This window comes from Palaemon carinicauda, chromosome 7 (assembly GCF_036898095.1).
Source record: "Palaemon carinicauda isolate YSFRI2023 chromosome 7, ASM3689809v2, whole genome shotgun sequence".
Taxonomy (NCBI): domain Eukaryota; kingdom Metazoa; phylum Arthropoda; class Malacostraca; order Decapoda; family Palaemonidae; genus Palaemon; species Palaemon carinicauda.
The window spans coordinates 80,819,065-80,834,726 of record NC_090731.1 but is presented as its reverse complement, the minus strand read 5'-3'; the positions used below and the strand labels follow the sequence as shown (position 1 = coordinate 80,834,726).

At 40.9% G+C, this 15,662-nt stretch overlaps 1 protein-coding gene across 3 annotated transcripts in view; it reads left to right on the top strand.

The window, feature by feature from the left end:
- Positions 1 to 15,662, top strand: part of LOC137643945 (uncharacterized) — a 648,304-nt gene that overhangs the window by 368,572 nt on the left and 264,070 nt on the right. For all 3 annotated transcript variants that reach the window (XM_068376721.1, XM_068376722.1, XM_068376720.1), the window contains exon 6: positions 12,155 to 12,246. In XM_068376721.1, the coding sequence (XP_068232822.1) occupies positions 12,155 to 12,246 (92 nt within the window). The remainder of the gene's footprint in view (positions 1 to 12,154; positions 12,247 to 15,662) is intronic.

The window sequence follows — 15,662 nt, the reverse complement described above, 5'->3', positions numbered from 1 at the left end:
AAGATGGCAGGTTCATCCTGGCCAAGATCCTTGGACATGATGTGTCGTACAATGCTAGTGGCATTTCTAAATTGATATCAGAAGCAGGTCTTCCTAATGCTATTTAACTTTTATAACATATTTACTTCTAGTGGCATTTTTAAATTGATATCAGAAGCAGGTCTTCTTAATGCTATTTAACTTTTATAACATATTTACTTCTCTGGTTTTAATTGAATATTCTTTTAATCTTTATTTATAATAAACGATATCGGTGTCAATGACCTTCGATGTTAGGATGCCAGAAAACTTCAAATCAATCAATCAATTACAAAGCATGCATAAAAGTAGGTTTGTAATAATAATAAAAACAACTTACAGTTATCCTAGACCATATGACTGTTTGTATGTAGCCTGCCTAAGCAAACTAAATTTGGCTAATTCAGTAATTCGTTGAATTTTGCAAACCTTTTTCCTGATTATTATTATTATTATTATTATTATTATTGTTATTATTTTTATTATTGTTATTATTATTATTATTATTATTATTATTATTAGTTGGAAAAGCAGGAGGCAATAAGCCCAAGGGCTCCAACAAGGAAAAATAGCCGAGTAAGTTAATAAACTAAGGAATAAATAAACTACAAGAGAAGTAGTGAACACTTAAAATACAGTAAATTATTTTAAGAAGAGTAACAACATTAAGATAATTCTTTCTTATATAAACTGAAAAAAAATTAAAAAAAGATGAAGAGAAATAAGATAGAATAGTGTGCACAAGTGTAACCTCAAGCAAGACAATTCTACCCAAAGACAGTGGAAGACCATGGTACAGAGGCTATGGCACTACCCAAGACTGGAGAACAATGGTTTGACTTTGGCGTTTTCTCCTAGAAGAACTGCTTACCATAGCTAATGAGTCTATTCTACCCTTACCAAGAAGAAAGTAGCACTGAACTATTACAGTGCAGTAGTTAGCTCCTTGAGTGAAGATGAATTGTTTGGTAATAATCTCAGTGTTGTCAGATGTATTAGGAGAGAGGAAAATCTGGAAAAAATAAGCTAGGCTATTCGGTGTATCTGTAGGCAAAGGAAAAAATTAGTTGTAACCAGAGAGAGGAATCCGATGTAAATTTAGTACTATCTGGCCAGTGAAAAGACTCAGTATCTTTCTAGGTGTAGTATCTCAATGGGTGGCTGTTGCCCTTGGCAACCTACTACAGTATGGTTCCGAATTATGGGTGTTTGAATTATGCGATTTCCCATTTTTGGGCTTGTCCATGTCGTCCTGATGGAAGGTTCCTTTAGGTAGCTTTCTAAGGGATATTTGCTACAGTGATACTCCCAGAGAATTAACCGAAGGTTTCCAGAATTCTAACTCCTGGCGCAATTTATCCATAATATAAATTTAAGGATATCGCATAATATCAGGGGACGTACTTTTAGATACGACACATAGTAATCTTCACCCCGAATAGATTTAACTCTTTGTGGGGGAAGAGTGGCAAACAAAAGGGGACCCATTATCTAGGTACCCGGTGGACCTCCTATCCGCACTACCACCGGCCGCCTTTCCTTTATCTGTAGCATTTAAGATAAGTGCGCTCCCAACCTTTTCCCGGTGTTCATTACGGATTACAGGAATAATAATAATGCAATCTCCAGCATATTCATCCTCTGGAAAGTTGAGTATTTATTCTTTCCTGTGTATAATTTTAGGCTTCCTTCTCACAGTTAAATTCGTATAATTTAAGTGTGTTTGGTTGAGCGTAGCCACAACCGGAGGCGGCCATTTTACGGCCGCTGTCACACATTATTATTGCATTTTAGTTAGTCAGTAGAGCGACGTTCCTGGTATTTAGCTATAAATGTTAACTAGTTAGGCAAATTATACTAGTGAATATAGTGTATACAATATTTTTTTATTCCTCTTCCTAAATGTGACTTTACTTTTTGTATACGCCGAGGGCCCCGGCGGTACCAACCATGGCCGCGGTCCCCACTGAAGTTAGGCTAGCCTAACTTGTATATGTATACGTTAGTAAAGTAACTCCCCATGTTTAACCTCACCCTATCGTTCCTTATTAATTCGGATGGGGACATACATCCCCTAGAATTTATAGATAAGGTTCGATATATATTCTCTTTTAGAGAAAAGAGGCTAAACCCTTCCTCCCTCCCTGAGCCGCCGCCATTACAGGCGGCAACCTCTGTCTTTCGTCATCGCCGTTAAGTAGAGCTCCGGCTTGACCTAGATAGTAATAACACCGTCTTTCTTCTTGGCCGCTGAGTACTCTGGCTTTGAGGTAAGATGGTAATTCAGGGTTCCCTGTCTTGCAGCCGACAGAAGAATCTTTGTTCCTCTGCCGCCCACGATGTCATTGGCATAGGAAGCCATGCTTCCTTAGTCCACAGTCGAAGGTAGGCGGCATACCTGTCGCCACCACTCTCCTCTGTGAGCTATAAGACCCTTCCCCCCCCACCTCTCTCCTTTAGTGTCGGCCTAGCCGTCACAACATTCTTCACTGGTACTCAGACAGTCATCCCGGCTTGCCGGGTTGACTGCGTTGCCGGCCGGGTCCCTACCGGCAGCGGTTAGGTAGCCACCTAGGTCACCTTCCCCCTTATGTCCTTCCTTCACCGGAAGTGAATATCCCGTAGGGAAAGACAGAGCTGGCCCTAACGGCTGCCGGTGGGAAACCCAACATACCGTGAGAATTTTTCAGCCTTGTCTTTGTCTGCCATCCACAAATCTTGCAACCGTCAGTACAGCCGGCGGCAGGCTTTTGTGGATGGATGGAAGCTAGAATCAGATGGATTCCTCCCCTTCCATTAGAACTCCCATTCTGGCAAGGAGATATTAGGTGGCAGGATAATCCTCCTATACTTCCAGTTATTGTGCTAAACCATAATAATGGGAAACCCTCCTTTCCATTCTTTCTCTCTTTCTATCAGTTAGTGCCGCCAGGTACTAACCTAACCCCGGTAGTGTACCGATAAAACTACAGTATACAACAATACAGTATTACAAGTATTTCTAACATACTCTGTCTATCCTTTCACAGTCTATTGTTGGGACCGCATACCATGTTGAGGTTGAGTAATCCCTCAACATCCAGATGAATCCTTTGATCATCGAGACCCATATAAAACACTGATCAATATTAATATACTACAGGTGGAAAAGTTAGTATAAATATTTACTAACCCCGTCTCTAAGTACTAGAGTCGTTCCACCCTGTATTCTCCCTTATAGGTAATCTAAATATTAGTATTGACAGAGGTCTCAGCAATTGCCTGGGAAAGGAAACACAGATATGTGTCTTTCCTATTTCCTTTCTAGCTTACTATCCTAAGCTATTAATTATAATAGTAAGTATTACTATTAAATGTCTGCATTTATATCAATGATATAAACAATTGAATACTCATCAAATCCTTTTCCTTTACAAGAGGAGTCAATGGTGATGTTGCAATTGTGTTCTGCAACCACAAGAGTAAGGACTTTTGTGGGCATACGATGTGCAGGTCTCATGCCCCTGCTGCATCGTATCTGGATCCTTGAGGTACTGGGACCCGAAGGGTTGCTCCAACTGCTCGACCTTGCAGTCCAACGGCTTTGGAGAAACCATCCCTGTCTCCATAGAGGCTAGGGGTACAGCAAGGGAAACCCTTCGTAGGTGGGTGAGAGGATTCCAAAAGAACTCTCTGAGACCTTACCTGCCCATTGAATCTCTTAGGTGCCTTCTGTTCCCTTAGGCTCACCCTAGTGCGGTAGTGCCCCCAGGAACAGGTCCAATGGAAGATCGACGCGGACATCCACAAGGCACTTGAAGGCATGGACATCCACCAAGAACGGATGTCAAAAGTGTCTACCGACACTGAACAGGACCTACTGCAAGAAGGCCCTGAAGAAATCGGGGTTCAACCACCAACAGAGGAAGAAGGATCTGTTTCGACGGGGACTGAGGATCCCCAGTTCACCGTGACGGCATATCAACCTATGCCGTTGACCTCTTCAGCCCCAACTCCCCAACCGACTACACAGGTTGACAGGAGCGAGGCGCTCCTATCGTCGATCCAGCATATGTTGGAAGTGTTCCGGAAGGAACAAGAGGAGATGAGACAGGACATCCAACAGACGAAGAGAGAGGTACAAGAAGGGAAGCGTCCCGGAATTTCAAGGGGCTCTACTAAACCCCTTAAAGTATCAGACCTCCCTCACTGCTCCGAAACCAACCCCTGCTGGTATACGGAGAACATGCCCATGATGAATGGGAAGCTATTCATCTCCGAGAAGTTGGGGGCCAAGCCACTTGGATATCTTGAATTCTGGCCCAGCTTTTCAGCCTACCCAGATTGTTACGTGAGACTGCGAGATGAATCTGCATCCCGCGAGGAGACGGTACCAAAGAAAGTCATTGTCTTCAAACATGACAAGGCACAGGCCATCCTTACCAAGACCCTGAAAGGAGCTGAATAAACCAACTCCAAAGTCTCAGCAATGAGCAAGAGGCATCCAACCTTTATTGCTCCTTCCTCCAGAGCTTTCCCCTTTTCAGAGAAAGCCCTCAACTGTGTCATTAAAGCAGTCGAAGAGGGCAAACCCTGCCCAATCCTAGAGGAATGTAAGCCATTATCTCTAGCTATGCCTACCTGCGAGGAGAAGTGGAAAGAAGTACATCTAACCTTCTCCGTCTCGAAGTTGGATCCGGAGATAGCAGGCCAACAATTCAATGAGAACCTTCCAAATTGCCAGATCATATCTTGAGAAGGGAACGGGAGACGAAAGAAAGACTTGAAGGCTCCCTGTCTCATCAGAACTGTTTAGAAATGTGTGCAGGCGTACATAAGGCCCCAGACATGTACTTCGTCTTAGCCAAGTCTCACCTGGGTACCCTTGTGAAGGATTTGTATGCTTTTGTCAGGTCAAAGAGGACGTGTAGAGAGTACGTGCTCGCCACAGCAACAGTGAAACACAAGCCCAGAAAGCTGATTTCACCATGCATCTGTTGCAAGGACCTTTTCCCACAGGAAGTGGTCCAAGAAGTCATTGCCAAAACAGCCACGGGGAATAGAAACCTTCTCCAAAAGTGGGGCATGTCTTCAAAGATGAAGTCTTCCTCAGATGGAGGTCCCCAGCCTAAGAACAAGACCACGTAGACCTGCACAACTTCCGGCCGTGACCATGGCCACCGTGCCTCAAATGGTAGCTCAGCCTCAAACCACCTTCCAGATGTCCCTCAACAGCTGGTAGCCCAGTCACCTGTATTTAATCCAGGCTTTGAGAGGCACTCGACCATCTTCCGGCCCTACAAAGGTAGAGGCCCAAGAAGAGGTTCCTCCGAAAACCCCCCAAGGGGCAGAGGAGAACGCAGTCCTGGAAACAAGTCCCCAGGAGCCCCTAAGCAATGAGGGGCTCCAGGTAGGGGGCAGACTTTTTTACTTTCGGGATCGCTGGACCTTCGATCCCTGGGCCCACAGCCTAATCACGAAGGAACTCAGGTGGAGATGGAACGATATTCCACCCCCTTTTCCAGAATTCTTCCAACACTCCACCCCCTTGTTGAGAAGAATATACCTTAGAACTCTTGAACAAGAAGGTAATAAAGTGAAGTCCATCAAATTCCAGGGAAGGCTGTTTTGTGTTCCTAAGAAAGACTCAAAAAAATTCAGTCATTCTAGACTTGTCTCCACTCATAAATTTCATCGAGAACAACAAGTTCTGAATTCTTACCTAGCAACACATAAGGACCCTTCTACCCAAAGGGGCATACACAGTTTCAATAGACCTGGCAGATGCTTACTGGCACCTACCAGTCAGTCGCCCCCTCTCCTCCTACCTAGGATTCAAGCTACAGAAGACAAAATTTGTCTTCAGAGCGATGCCCTTTGGGCTAAATATAGCCCCAAGAATATTCATGAAACTAACAGACAAAATCGTCCAGCAGCTACGCTCCGAGGGAGTTCAAGTAGTAGCATATCTAGACGATTGACTGGTGTGGGCAGCATCCAAGACTACTTGTCTGCAAGTGGCCGGAAAGGTAATCCAATTCCTGGAGCACCTGGGCTCTCAAGATCAATCGCAAGAAGTCTCGCCTTTCTCCAGCTCAGAAGTTCCAATGGTTAGGAATCCAATGGAACTTTCAGTCACACTATCTCTCCATTCCATTCAAGAAGAGGAGAGAGATAGCGGGAGCTGTCAAGAGACTAATCCGATACAAGAGGATTTCAAGATGCCAACAGGAAAGAGTATTGGGCTCTCTCCATTTTGCAGCAGTGACAGACCCAGTGCTAAAAGCACAGCTAAAGGATGCATCAGGAGTCTGGAGAAGATACACATTAAACGCTCGAAGAGATCAACTAAGGTTGACCCCAACCCGGTTGCGCACGCTATTAAGGCCATGGTCAACATCCAAGAGCCTAGTGCGGACAATTCTCCTATAACCACCACAACCATCAGTGGTGATAGACACGGATTCCTCCCTGGAAGGATTGGGAGGCCATTCTCACGAGAGAAAAGTGCAAGGGAATTGGTTGCACCAGTTCAAAACCTTTCACATCAACATTTTTGAGGCCATGGCAGTCTTCTTAACGTTGAAAATCTTATCCCCTCGCAGAGCAATCCACATCAGATTGGTCCTGGACAATGAAGTGATAGTAAAATGTCTAAATTGGCAAGATTCAAGATCACCTCACATCAATCATGTGATGTTAGCCATCTTCTACCTGGCAAGGAAGAGAGGATGGCACTTATCAGCAGTTCACCTTCAAGGGTTCCGCAATGTGACGGCAGACACTCTACCCAGGCAAAAGCCGATAGAGATAGAATGGTCCCTAGATGCAGATTCATTCTCCTTCATCTCGGAAAAAGTCCCGGAACTGCAGATCAACCTCTTCACGACGAGTGACAACAAGAAACTACCTCGTTACGTAGCCCCTTACTTGGACCCTCAAGCAGAAGCGATAGACGCCATGTCTCTCCACTGGAACAGATGGAATCGGATTTACCTGTTTTCACCAACCAATCTCTTGCTAAAAGTCCTCGACAAGCTAAGATCCTTCAGAGGGACAGCTGCAGTAGTGGCCCCCAAATGGCCCAAAAGCAATTGGTTCCCTCTAGTTCTAGAATTGAAACTGAAGCTATTTCCTCTGCCGAACCCAGTTTTATCCCAACTGGTTCAAAAGTCGACTGTTTACTCTTCATCCTCGAGAACCAACAACCTACATCTCATGATTTTCTCGCCCTAGCAGCGAATAAAAAGTTTGGGATCTCGAAGGACAAAGTCGACTTCACTGAAGAGTATAAGTCAAGTTCAACTAGGACACAATACGAATCATCTTGGAAGAAATGGGTGTTCTTTGTGAAAACAAGGAAACAAACAGAAATATCGATAGATTTCTGTCTCTCTTTCTTCATATACCTACATGAACAATGCCTGGCTTCTACTACGATAACCGCGTGTAAGTCTGCTCTAACTAGACCTCTTTTGTACTCCTTTGAGGTGGACCTCACAAGTGAAATCTTCAATAAGATACCAAAAGCATGCGCTAGACTCAAGGCGGCAACCCCTCCAATGCCCATCACAAGGTCGTTGGATAAAGTCTTGCACTATGCTTCGAACCTGAACAATGAGGATTGTACTCTAAAGGATCTAACACAGAAAGTCATCTTTTGTTTTTGCTATAGCCTCAGGGGCTAGAGTTAGTGAAATATTGGCCTTATCCAGAAATGAAGGCCATATTCAGTTCCTAGACACAGGAGAACTGAACCTTTTTCCTGATCCTGCCTTTCTTGCCAAGAACGAGCTGCCCACCAAGAGGTGGGGTCCTTGGAGAATCTGCCCTCTGAAGGGAGATATCTCTCTATGCCCAATAGTGTCTTAAGGTCTATCTTCAAAGAACTTCAGACTTCAAGGAGCTACAGCTCTTCCGAGGTGAAACCTCAGGATCAAATCTATCCCTAAGACAACTTAAAGCAAAGCTCACCTACTTTATTCGCAGAGCGGATCCTGACAGCACACCCGCAGGTCACGGTCCAAGAAAAGTTTCTTCTTCGTTGAATTTTTTTCAACACTGACTTTGAGAGGCTCCGCTCTTATACGGGGTGAAAATCATCCAGAATCTTCTATAAACATTATGCGAAGTAAGTACATTGAATAAAATACTTTGTGGTGGCGGCGGGTAGTGTCATAAAACCCGTCGTCTAGTGCTGCGATGAGCAGTGGACTGTTTCGGAACTCAACATAGCATCGGGTGAATAGGTATTAATACCTTCTAGTGCAAATCTTTACGGTGATTAATAGACTGTTCCATACAGGTGCAGAATCTGACCAATGACACTAGTGCCGTGTGAACATTTGAACACAGTGTTGAGGCATATCCAACATCTGAGTGAAACTAGACAGATTTGGTTTCACATTTACCTTGAGTGGCATTAATCTAATAATGAGTTCATATATATATATATATATTCTTCCCTTACAGGTCAGAAATATATATAACCATGATGTTTACCTATGCAAGGTCAGATTTCTACTTCGTTACATCTACATTTCATAATTCATTTAAAAAAATAAAATATAGAAAATGTAGCTGCGTCTTATTTTATCCTCAGTTGGTAGAAATAAAGCAACCGAGAGTTTTATTCTATTCTTATAAATAGAAGCTTGAATAAGTACAGATGTCCAAAGCATGAAAAGGTAACCTCTAAAAAGTTTCCCTTTTGTTCTTACCGATATACAAACTGAATCCTTATAGTCGAAGCCGACACTTTCCCTGCAGGGGGCAGGAAGCCCTAAGCCAGATCCAAGCTTAGTGGATATGACAGATAACAGTAATGTCATATACAGGTCTATCAGACCAGATAAGGAACCCATTCAAAGTAAAGGCACTTACACAAATCCACAGATATAGTACTTTCAAGTTAATTCTCTGGTAGGCTTCCATCAAGATGACATGGCCGAGCTCAAAAAACGGATTTTGAGCAAAGCGAAAAATCTATTTTTGGGTGAGATAGCCATGTCGTCCTGGTGGACCTACCCTTCTTTCTTGATGATCCCATCGGAAATTACTCTATCAGTGGTTATTCCTGCTTAAATGCAAGAAAGGAATGGCAGCCGGTGGTAGTGCGGATAGGAGGTCCACCGGGTACCTAGATAACGGCTCCTCTTTCGTTTGCCACTCTTCCCCCTCAAAGAGTTAAATCTATCCGAGGTGAAGATTGCTATGTGTCGTAACTAAAAATACGTCCCATGATATGCGATATCCTTAAATTTATATCATGGATAAATTGCGCCAGGAGTTAGAATTCTGGAAACCTTCGGTTAATTCTCTAGGAGTATCACTGTGGCAAATATCCCTTAGAAAGCTACCTAAAGGAACCTTCCATCAGGAGGACATGGCTATCTCACCCAAAAATAGATTTTTCGCTTTGCTCAAAATCCGTTTTATGCGGTCGCTAGTTCTCAAAAAAAATTTCCTGTATCTGAGAAGCTGTTCAAAGTCTGGGAGTAAAGCACTACAAAATGTATCAAATCTATTGTTTTTTACAGTATATTGGTAGCTCTAAATACAGTGTTTGATAATAAATATTACCAAACGATTTTTCCCTTACATTTCATTAACGTAATTTTATAATAAATAGCCTATTTGAGGAAAAATTCCATATCAACAATGAAATCAACTTTAACCATGCGAGTCCAGCTGACAAAATGTGAACAGATTTGTGGTTATGTTCTTGGCAATATTTATCTTTCTCTTACCTTTCGATAATTTTAATAGTGGTGTTAATGATGGTATATTAAAGCATTATTTTTGTTTAGTACAGTATATATAAAAAAAAATTTCCCAGTGGCTGTTCAAGGTTGGGTCCATATATCCGCAGAGAATAGCCTAAATTTCGGTAACGAGTTGGCAATATTTTGTCATATTTTAAACAATATAGATTTGCTGTACAAAGATTCGTTTTGTATAGTCCTATCAATCAATCTCAATCTCTCTCTCTCTCTCTCTCTCTCTCTCTCTCTCTCTCTCTCTCTCTCTCTCTCTCTCTCTCTCTCTCTCTTTGTAAGAAATAAAATCCTAGTTCACATATTACATATTTAAGAATGAAATTAACATGACTATTGTAAGTTGTGGTGATCAATTCCTTGCTTCAAGTGGTAAAAGAAACAAAAACACGGCATTCGATTACAACAGCTGATATTTCTCTCTCTCTCTCTCTCTCTCTCTCTCTCTCTCTCTCTCTCTCTCTCTCTCTCTAGTGTTATACAATACTTATACTGTAGATGAGGAAACCAAAATAGGTTTTCTTAAAAAGTGTCAATTAAATATGAAACAAAAAATAGCTAAAAATACGGCATCCGATTTTTAGGGAACATCACTTTATTCTAGAAAATTGCTACTATTAAAATAGTTAATTGTTATTTAAGAGAACCCTGTACTTTTGTTTTGGATTTCGGAAATGTTTTATAAATCGAGTATTGCTGACTTATTTTTGTCCAACTTATGGCTGTGATCAGATCAGCTGATTTCTAGCTGCCGCTCTCAAGAATATGCGCGTACGAATACAGTAACAAAGTATTGTTTACACCATTTCTTAACTTATTCAAAACATCTATACAGTTAATATTACATTAGCACCAATGTGTTATAACCTATCATATTTTTTGCTTAGTACATTTAAAACTAATTATTCTCTCTCTCTCTCTCTCTCTCTCTCTCTCTCTCTCTCTCTCTCTCTCTCTCTCTCTCTCTCTCTCTCTCTCTAGGCTACCTCTCATTTCTTTCTTCTCTCTATCTCTCTAACAAATGGAATCTTTGTTGCTTCACAAAGTTTGTTATATTAAAAATCAATCTTGGTCCGCAGCAACCCAATTGTTCAACAACTTTAAAACCCGGCCCTGTACTTTCTTCGTCTTTTACTTTTTTCCTTTTGCAGATGGTCCCATAATTAAGGTGGGTACAAGTTGACTTATAACTGAAGTTAGGAAAAGTATTTTGGATATGGAATGGACAATTATCTTTTTTAAGGTTTTAGAATTATCGTAAATTATCATTCTGTCATTAGCGGCAGTTTGCTACGTCAGTAGGAATTTATTTGGAGACGGTAATAAAAATATTTGTAATAACATAACATTTACTAAAAGCACTTAATATCATTAGTTATCACCTTGATCATTTGTGTTTAATGCATTCGTTTGTTCCTTATGATCGATGATGGAGCCTACAGTAAACAAACGGAAGGTTTTTGTTTTAGGCGGCGTATTTAGGGAAAAAAACATTATATAAATCGCATTCATTTAATTTCAAAGCTCTAAGAAAAATTCAGTAAACCAATATTGGTAGTAACAAGGTCCCTTGGTAAGATAGCTGTTGCTGCAAAAAGTAACCTAAACACATATGTGTAAAGGCGTTCGTTTCTTCTCTATGATCTGAGATGAATGTAAACAAAACAACGGATTCCGATTTTGATGGTATGCTTTTTGGCGTGGTTAGGAAACGCATGATATAAAATCGCCGTTATTTCGTTAATTTTGGATTTTTAATGATACAACAAAAGCTATTCTACAAAGAGATAGTTTTACTATTCATTAGTTGTCTTATAAAACAAATATGACTTAGTCATTAAAATTACTTCTAACTTTAGGTCGAAACATACGATATTTACAACCCTCCTCGTTGTAATTTTAACCTTTTTCAAATTATTAAAACTTAAAAATATTTTAATTGTTTTATCTATTTGTAAGAACAAGTTAATACTAGAAAAATACGGTATAGTGCATAGAAAGAAATGAAAATGGTTGGTAAACGCATTTGAATAGGCAAGTCTCTGTTGCCGATGGCCCGTATGGAATTATTCCTGTTATGTGTTTTGAAATATGTGATGTTCCATTTATGTGGGGCCATTTATCGTCCAAATTCTCGCATAATTCGGGACCCTACTACCTGTATCAACAAGGGTATATTTCATTTTCACATTTATTTAGGCTTACTAGATTTGATTATTCTTTTTCTCAAGTGAAAGTTTCGGACATTTTTGTTGATTCTGTTTATAGATATAATGACAATTTTTATTGAAAGTTTCTGAAATGCATGCTTCCTTTTATGTTAGAATATCTATAGTACTGAGCCCGCTATATATATGTCTATTGTTTTTATCCTTTTTCAGAAGGACAAGTATCGATTAAATGTGTGTGGCGAAGGAGGTGAATATGAGACTTTTACTCTTGACTGCCCTATCTTCAGAAAGCGCATTATCGTGTGAGTTATTCTTATTTTTTTATCGGATTTTATTGTAATTTTCAATTTAAATTCTTTAATTGATATTAGTAGTAATGTTTGCCCTCATCCTTGAATTTTCCTTTCACAGTCTTACTTACACATATTTGACCAAATGGTGACTTTGTCCGAAAGTGCAATATATGGACAACTTCATTTATGTGTGGTGATTGAAGTGCTTTGCAAATTGTTCAAAGTCCGTATGCCATTGATCTATTGGTCTGCAGAGTTCCAAATCAGTGGAATTCACTGGCTTGATAACTATGCGTATCTAGTCGTCTGTTCTACCCAGCATGAATGTACCTGCACTCTGCCCCATACTATTTTTAGTCATACATCGCGTATGCTGCAGATTATTGTGGTGTTGTTATATGCCTATAACAAAGGACGTTTACCACTTCACTATGTACAGTACTGTGAAACCATGATCTCTATAAATGTGTTTCAAGAAAAGTGAGTGTTAACTCAAAAGGTCTAAATGGCTCCTCAGGTTTAGTCCCTTGTTGAAAAGGCAGAAATTCCTTATTTTATTGGACAAGAGAAGAAGTCTTTTGCTAAAGCTGTGATCAATTATGGGAAGAACTAGTGTTTGGAAAATATGTAAGATGATAGAGGAACTACAGTCAAGCATTACTGAAGTCCCTTTCACTGCAAAATTCAGCCTGATAATTTGTGACAAAGATGGTAAGATTGGAATTTATGGATAGGAGACATATTAAATAAACTCTTTACAGCTGTATCAATTGAAGAAATAAGGCCATTTACAGCTAGTCAATGATGGTTGGATAAATTCAAGAGATGTAGAAATGAAAAGTACAGGCAAATTGGCATCTGTTGATATTGAGGCTGCAGGTGTGTATCAAGCAAAATTAAAATATATTATTAGATGAAGAAATTACAATCCTAAGCAAGTACAGTCATACCTCTCGACATGAAAGATTCTGCTTACGAAATTTTCACTCAGTGAAACGAGATGCGAAGAATTTTACGACTCACATCACGAAAAATGTTTTGGACAACAAAGGGAGGTACGATATGAGAGCCCGACCGTGTCTGAGACTGATTTTAAAATTTGCGCGCCCCCAGCCTGTAAACTCGCTACCATCTTCCCGTGCTCCCATTGGTTATCTCCCCACTCAGATACTAGTTACCACCATAAGATCCTGTTCTCCTATTAGTCAGCATCTATTGTACTGTATCCGTCGTGCATCTACGCATTGGCGTTCCTATTTCTTTTCGTTTCGGCAGCAGTATCGTACGCATTGACTTAGAGTTTGTGATTTTGCTTTCGTAACTACTATATTGTACTGTATCATGTGTGATATCACGTTACGTTATTAGCCATGTGTCCCAAGAAAGTTTCTGATGTCCAGGGAAAGAATAGGATGATGCTTTCTGTGGAGACGAAAATGGAAATAATCAAGAAATACAAGACTGGCATGCAGTTAAGTGTGATGGCGAAGGAATATGACCGAAATCCGTCTACCTTAGGAACGATCCTTAAGCAGAAGGTAGTAATCAAAGCAGCAACACCTTCTAAGGGTATGACTGCTTTCCCCAGCAAGAGGAGTCATGTCCACGTGAGATGGATAGACTGCTGCTTGTCTGGATAAAGGACAAGGAAATGGCTGGACACACTATCACCAAAGCGATAATCTGCTAGCCTAGGAGGCCAGTGCCATTTTCGGTGATTTCGTGCGGGCTCAGGCCAAAGCCAATGTATGAGAAGGGACATCAATGCAGGCAACCCTAGAGTTCATGGCTTCTCGTGGAGGGTTTGAAAAATTTAAGAGATGCTCTGGCGTTCATTTGGTGGTTCCTCATGGGGAGGCTGCAAACTCGGACAGGAAAGCAGCAAAAGTTTTTCTTATGAAGTTCGACGAGTTGACTCTCCAGGAAGGTTACAGTCCCCAACAAGTCTTCAACTGCGACAAAACTGGACTTTTTGTGAAAAAAATGCCTCATCGAACGTACATCACGGCAGAAGAAATGAGGCTACCTGGTCATAAGTCTATGAAGGTACCCTTGCACTCTGTGCAAACGCCAGTGGGGATTGTAAGGTGAAACCCCTGCTGGTGTATCACTCCGATACTCCTCAAGCCTTCAAGGCCCACAAAGCCATTCATGAGAATCTTCAGGTGTTATGGAGGGCTAATTAAAAAGCCTGGGTAACAAGGCACTTGTTCACCGAGTGGGTAAATGTTTGTTTCAGCCTGACTGTGAAAAAATATTTGGAAGAGAAGTGCCTCCCTCTGAAATGCTTTCTGATGTTGGATAATGCCCCTGCTCACCCTCCTGCCCTAAAGGAAGATATCCTAGCCCAGTATTCCTTCATCAAGGTTCTCTTTCCTCCACCCAACGCCACCCCTCCCCTCCAGCCCATGGACCAGAAGGTGATTTCAAACTTTAAGAAGCTTTATACGAAATATCTCTTCAAGAGATGTTTTGAAATCACTGAGAGCACAAACCTCATCCTTTGTCAATTTTGGAAGGAACATTTCAATATTGTCATATACCTTAATTGTGTATCAAGCTGGCAGGAGGTTTCGAGGTGCACCTTGAACTCTGCGTAGAAGCTGTGGCCTGATACCGTCTCCGCACAAGATTTCGAGAGCTTCCATAAAGGACAAGCTGAAGACGAAGCCGAAAACGTTGACATTCCTGAACCTGTTGCTCAATCTGAGGTTGCCGTGATCGTTACACTCAGGACGTACATGGGTCTGGAAGTTAATGAGGCTGACACCAATGAGCTTATCGAGGAGCACCAAGAGGTACTTACGACAGATGACCTGAAGGAGTTGGAGGCCATGCGACTGAATGTCATTCAGGAAGAGTATTCTAGCGGTGAGGGAGTGGAGGGTGACCCACTGACAACGGCAGAAATTAAGGAGGGTCTAAATGGTTACTATAAAATGGTGGCTCTTGTGAAAAAAAACACCCAGAAAAAATTATCACAGGTCATGCGCTTAAATATTGTAATGACGTTTGCCTGAGCCATTTCAGGAAAATTTTAAGAAGCAGGCAAAAACAAGCTGCTTTGGACGATTTTTTTTAGAAAGAGGCCTTCAGTAGAAGCAGACCAAGTGCAAAATAATAAACGAAAGAAAAGTGGCAGTGATGAGGAAAATACAGCGTAATTAAATTTAGAAAATGCAAAATGTAAAGTAAGAAAGAAAACAAAATATTAGAAAATGCAGGAAAAAAAATTTTAATTTCAAGTTCATTGTAAAGTCAAGTGTTAATATTTCCTGTCTTTTGTTAATGTGTTTCTTGAAATGAAGAGTTAATGTTTTCTATCATTTATTTATCTGTTTCGTAAAATTAAATGTTTACGTTTTCTTCCACTTGTTAACGTTTTCCGCAATTTGTCATCCTCCTCTACCACTCCACCACTTTTC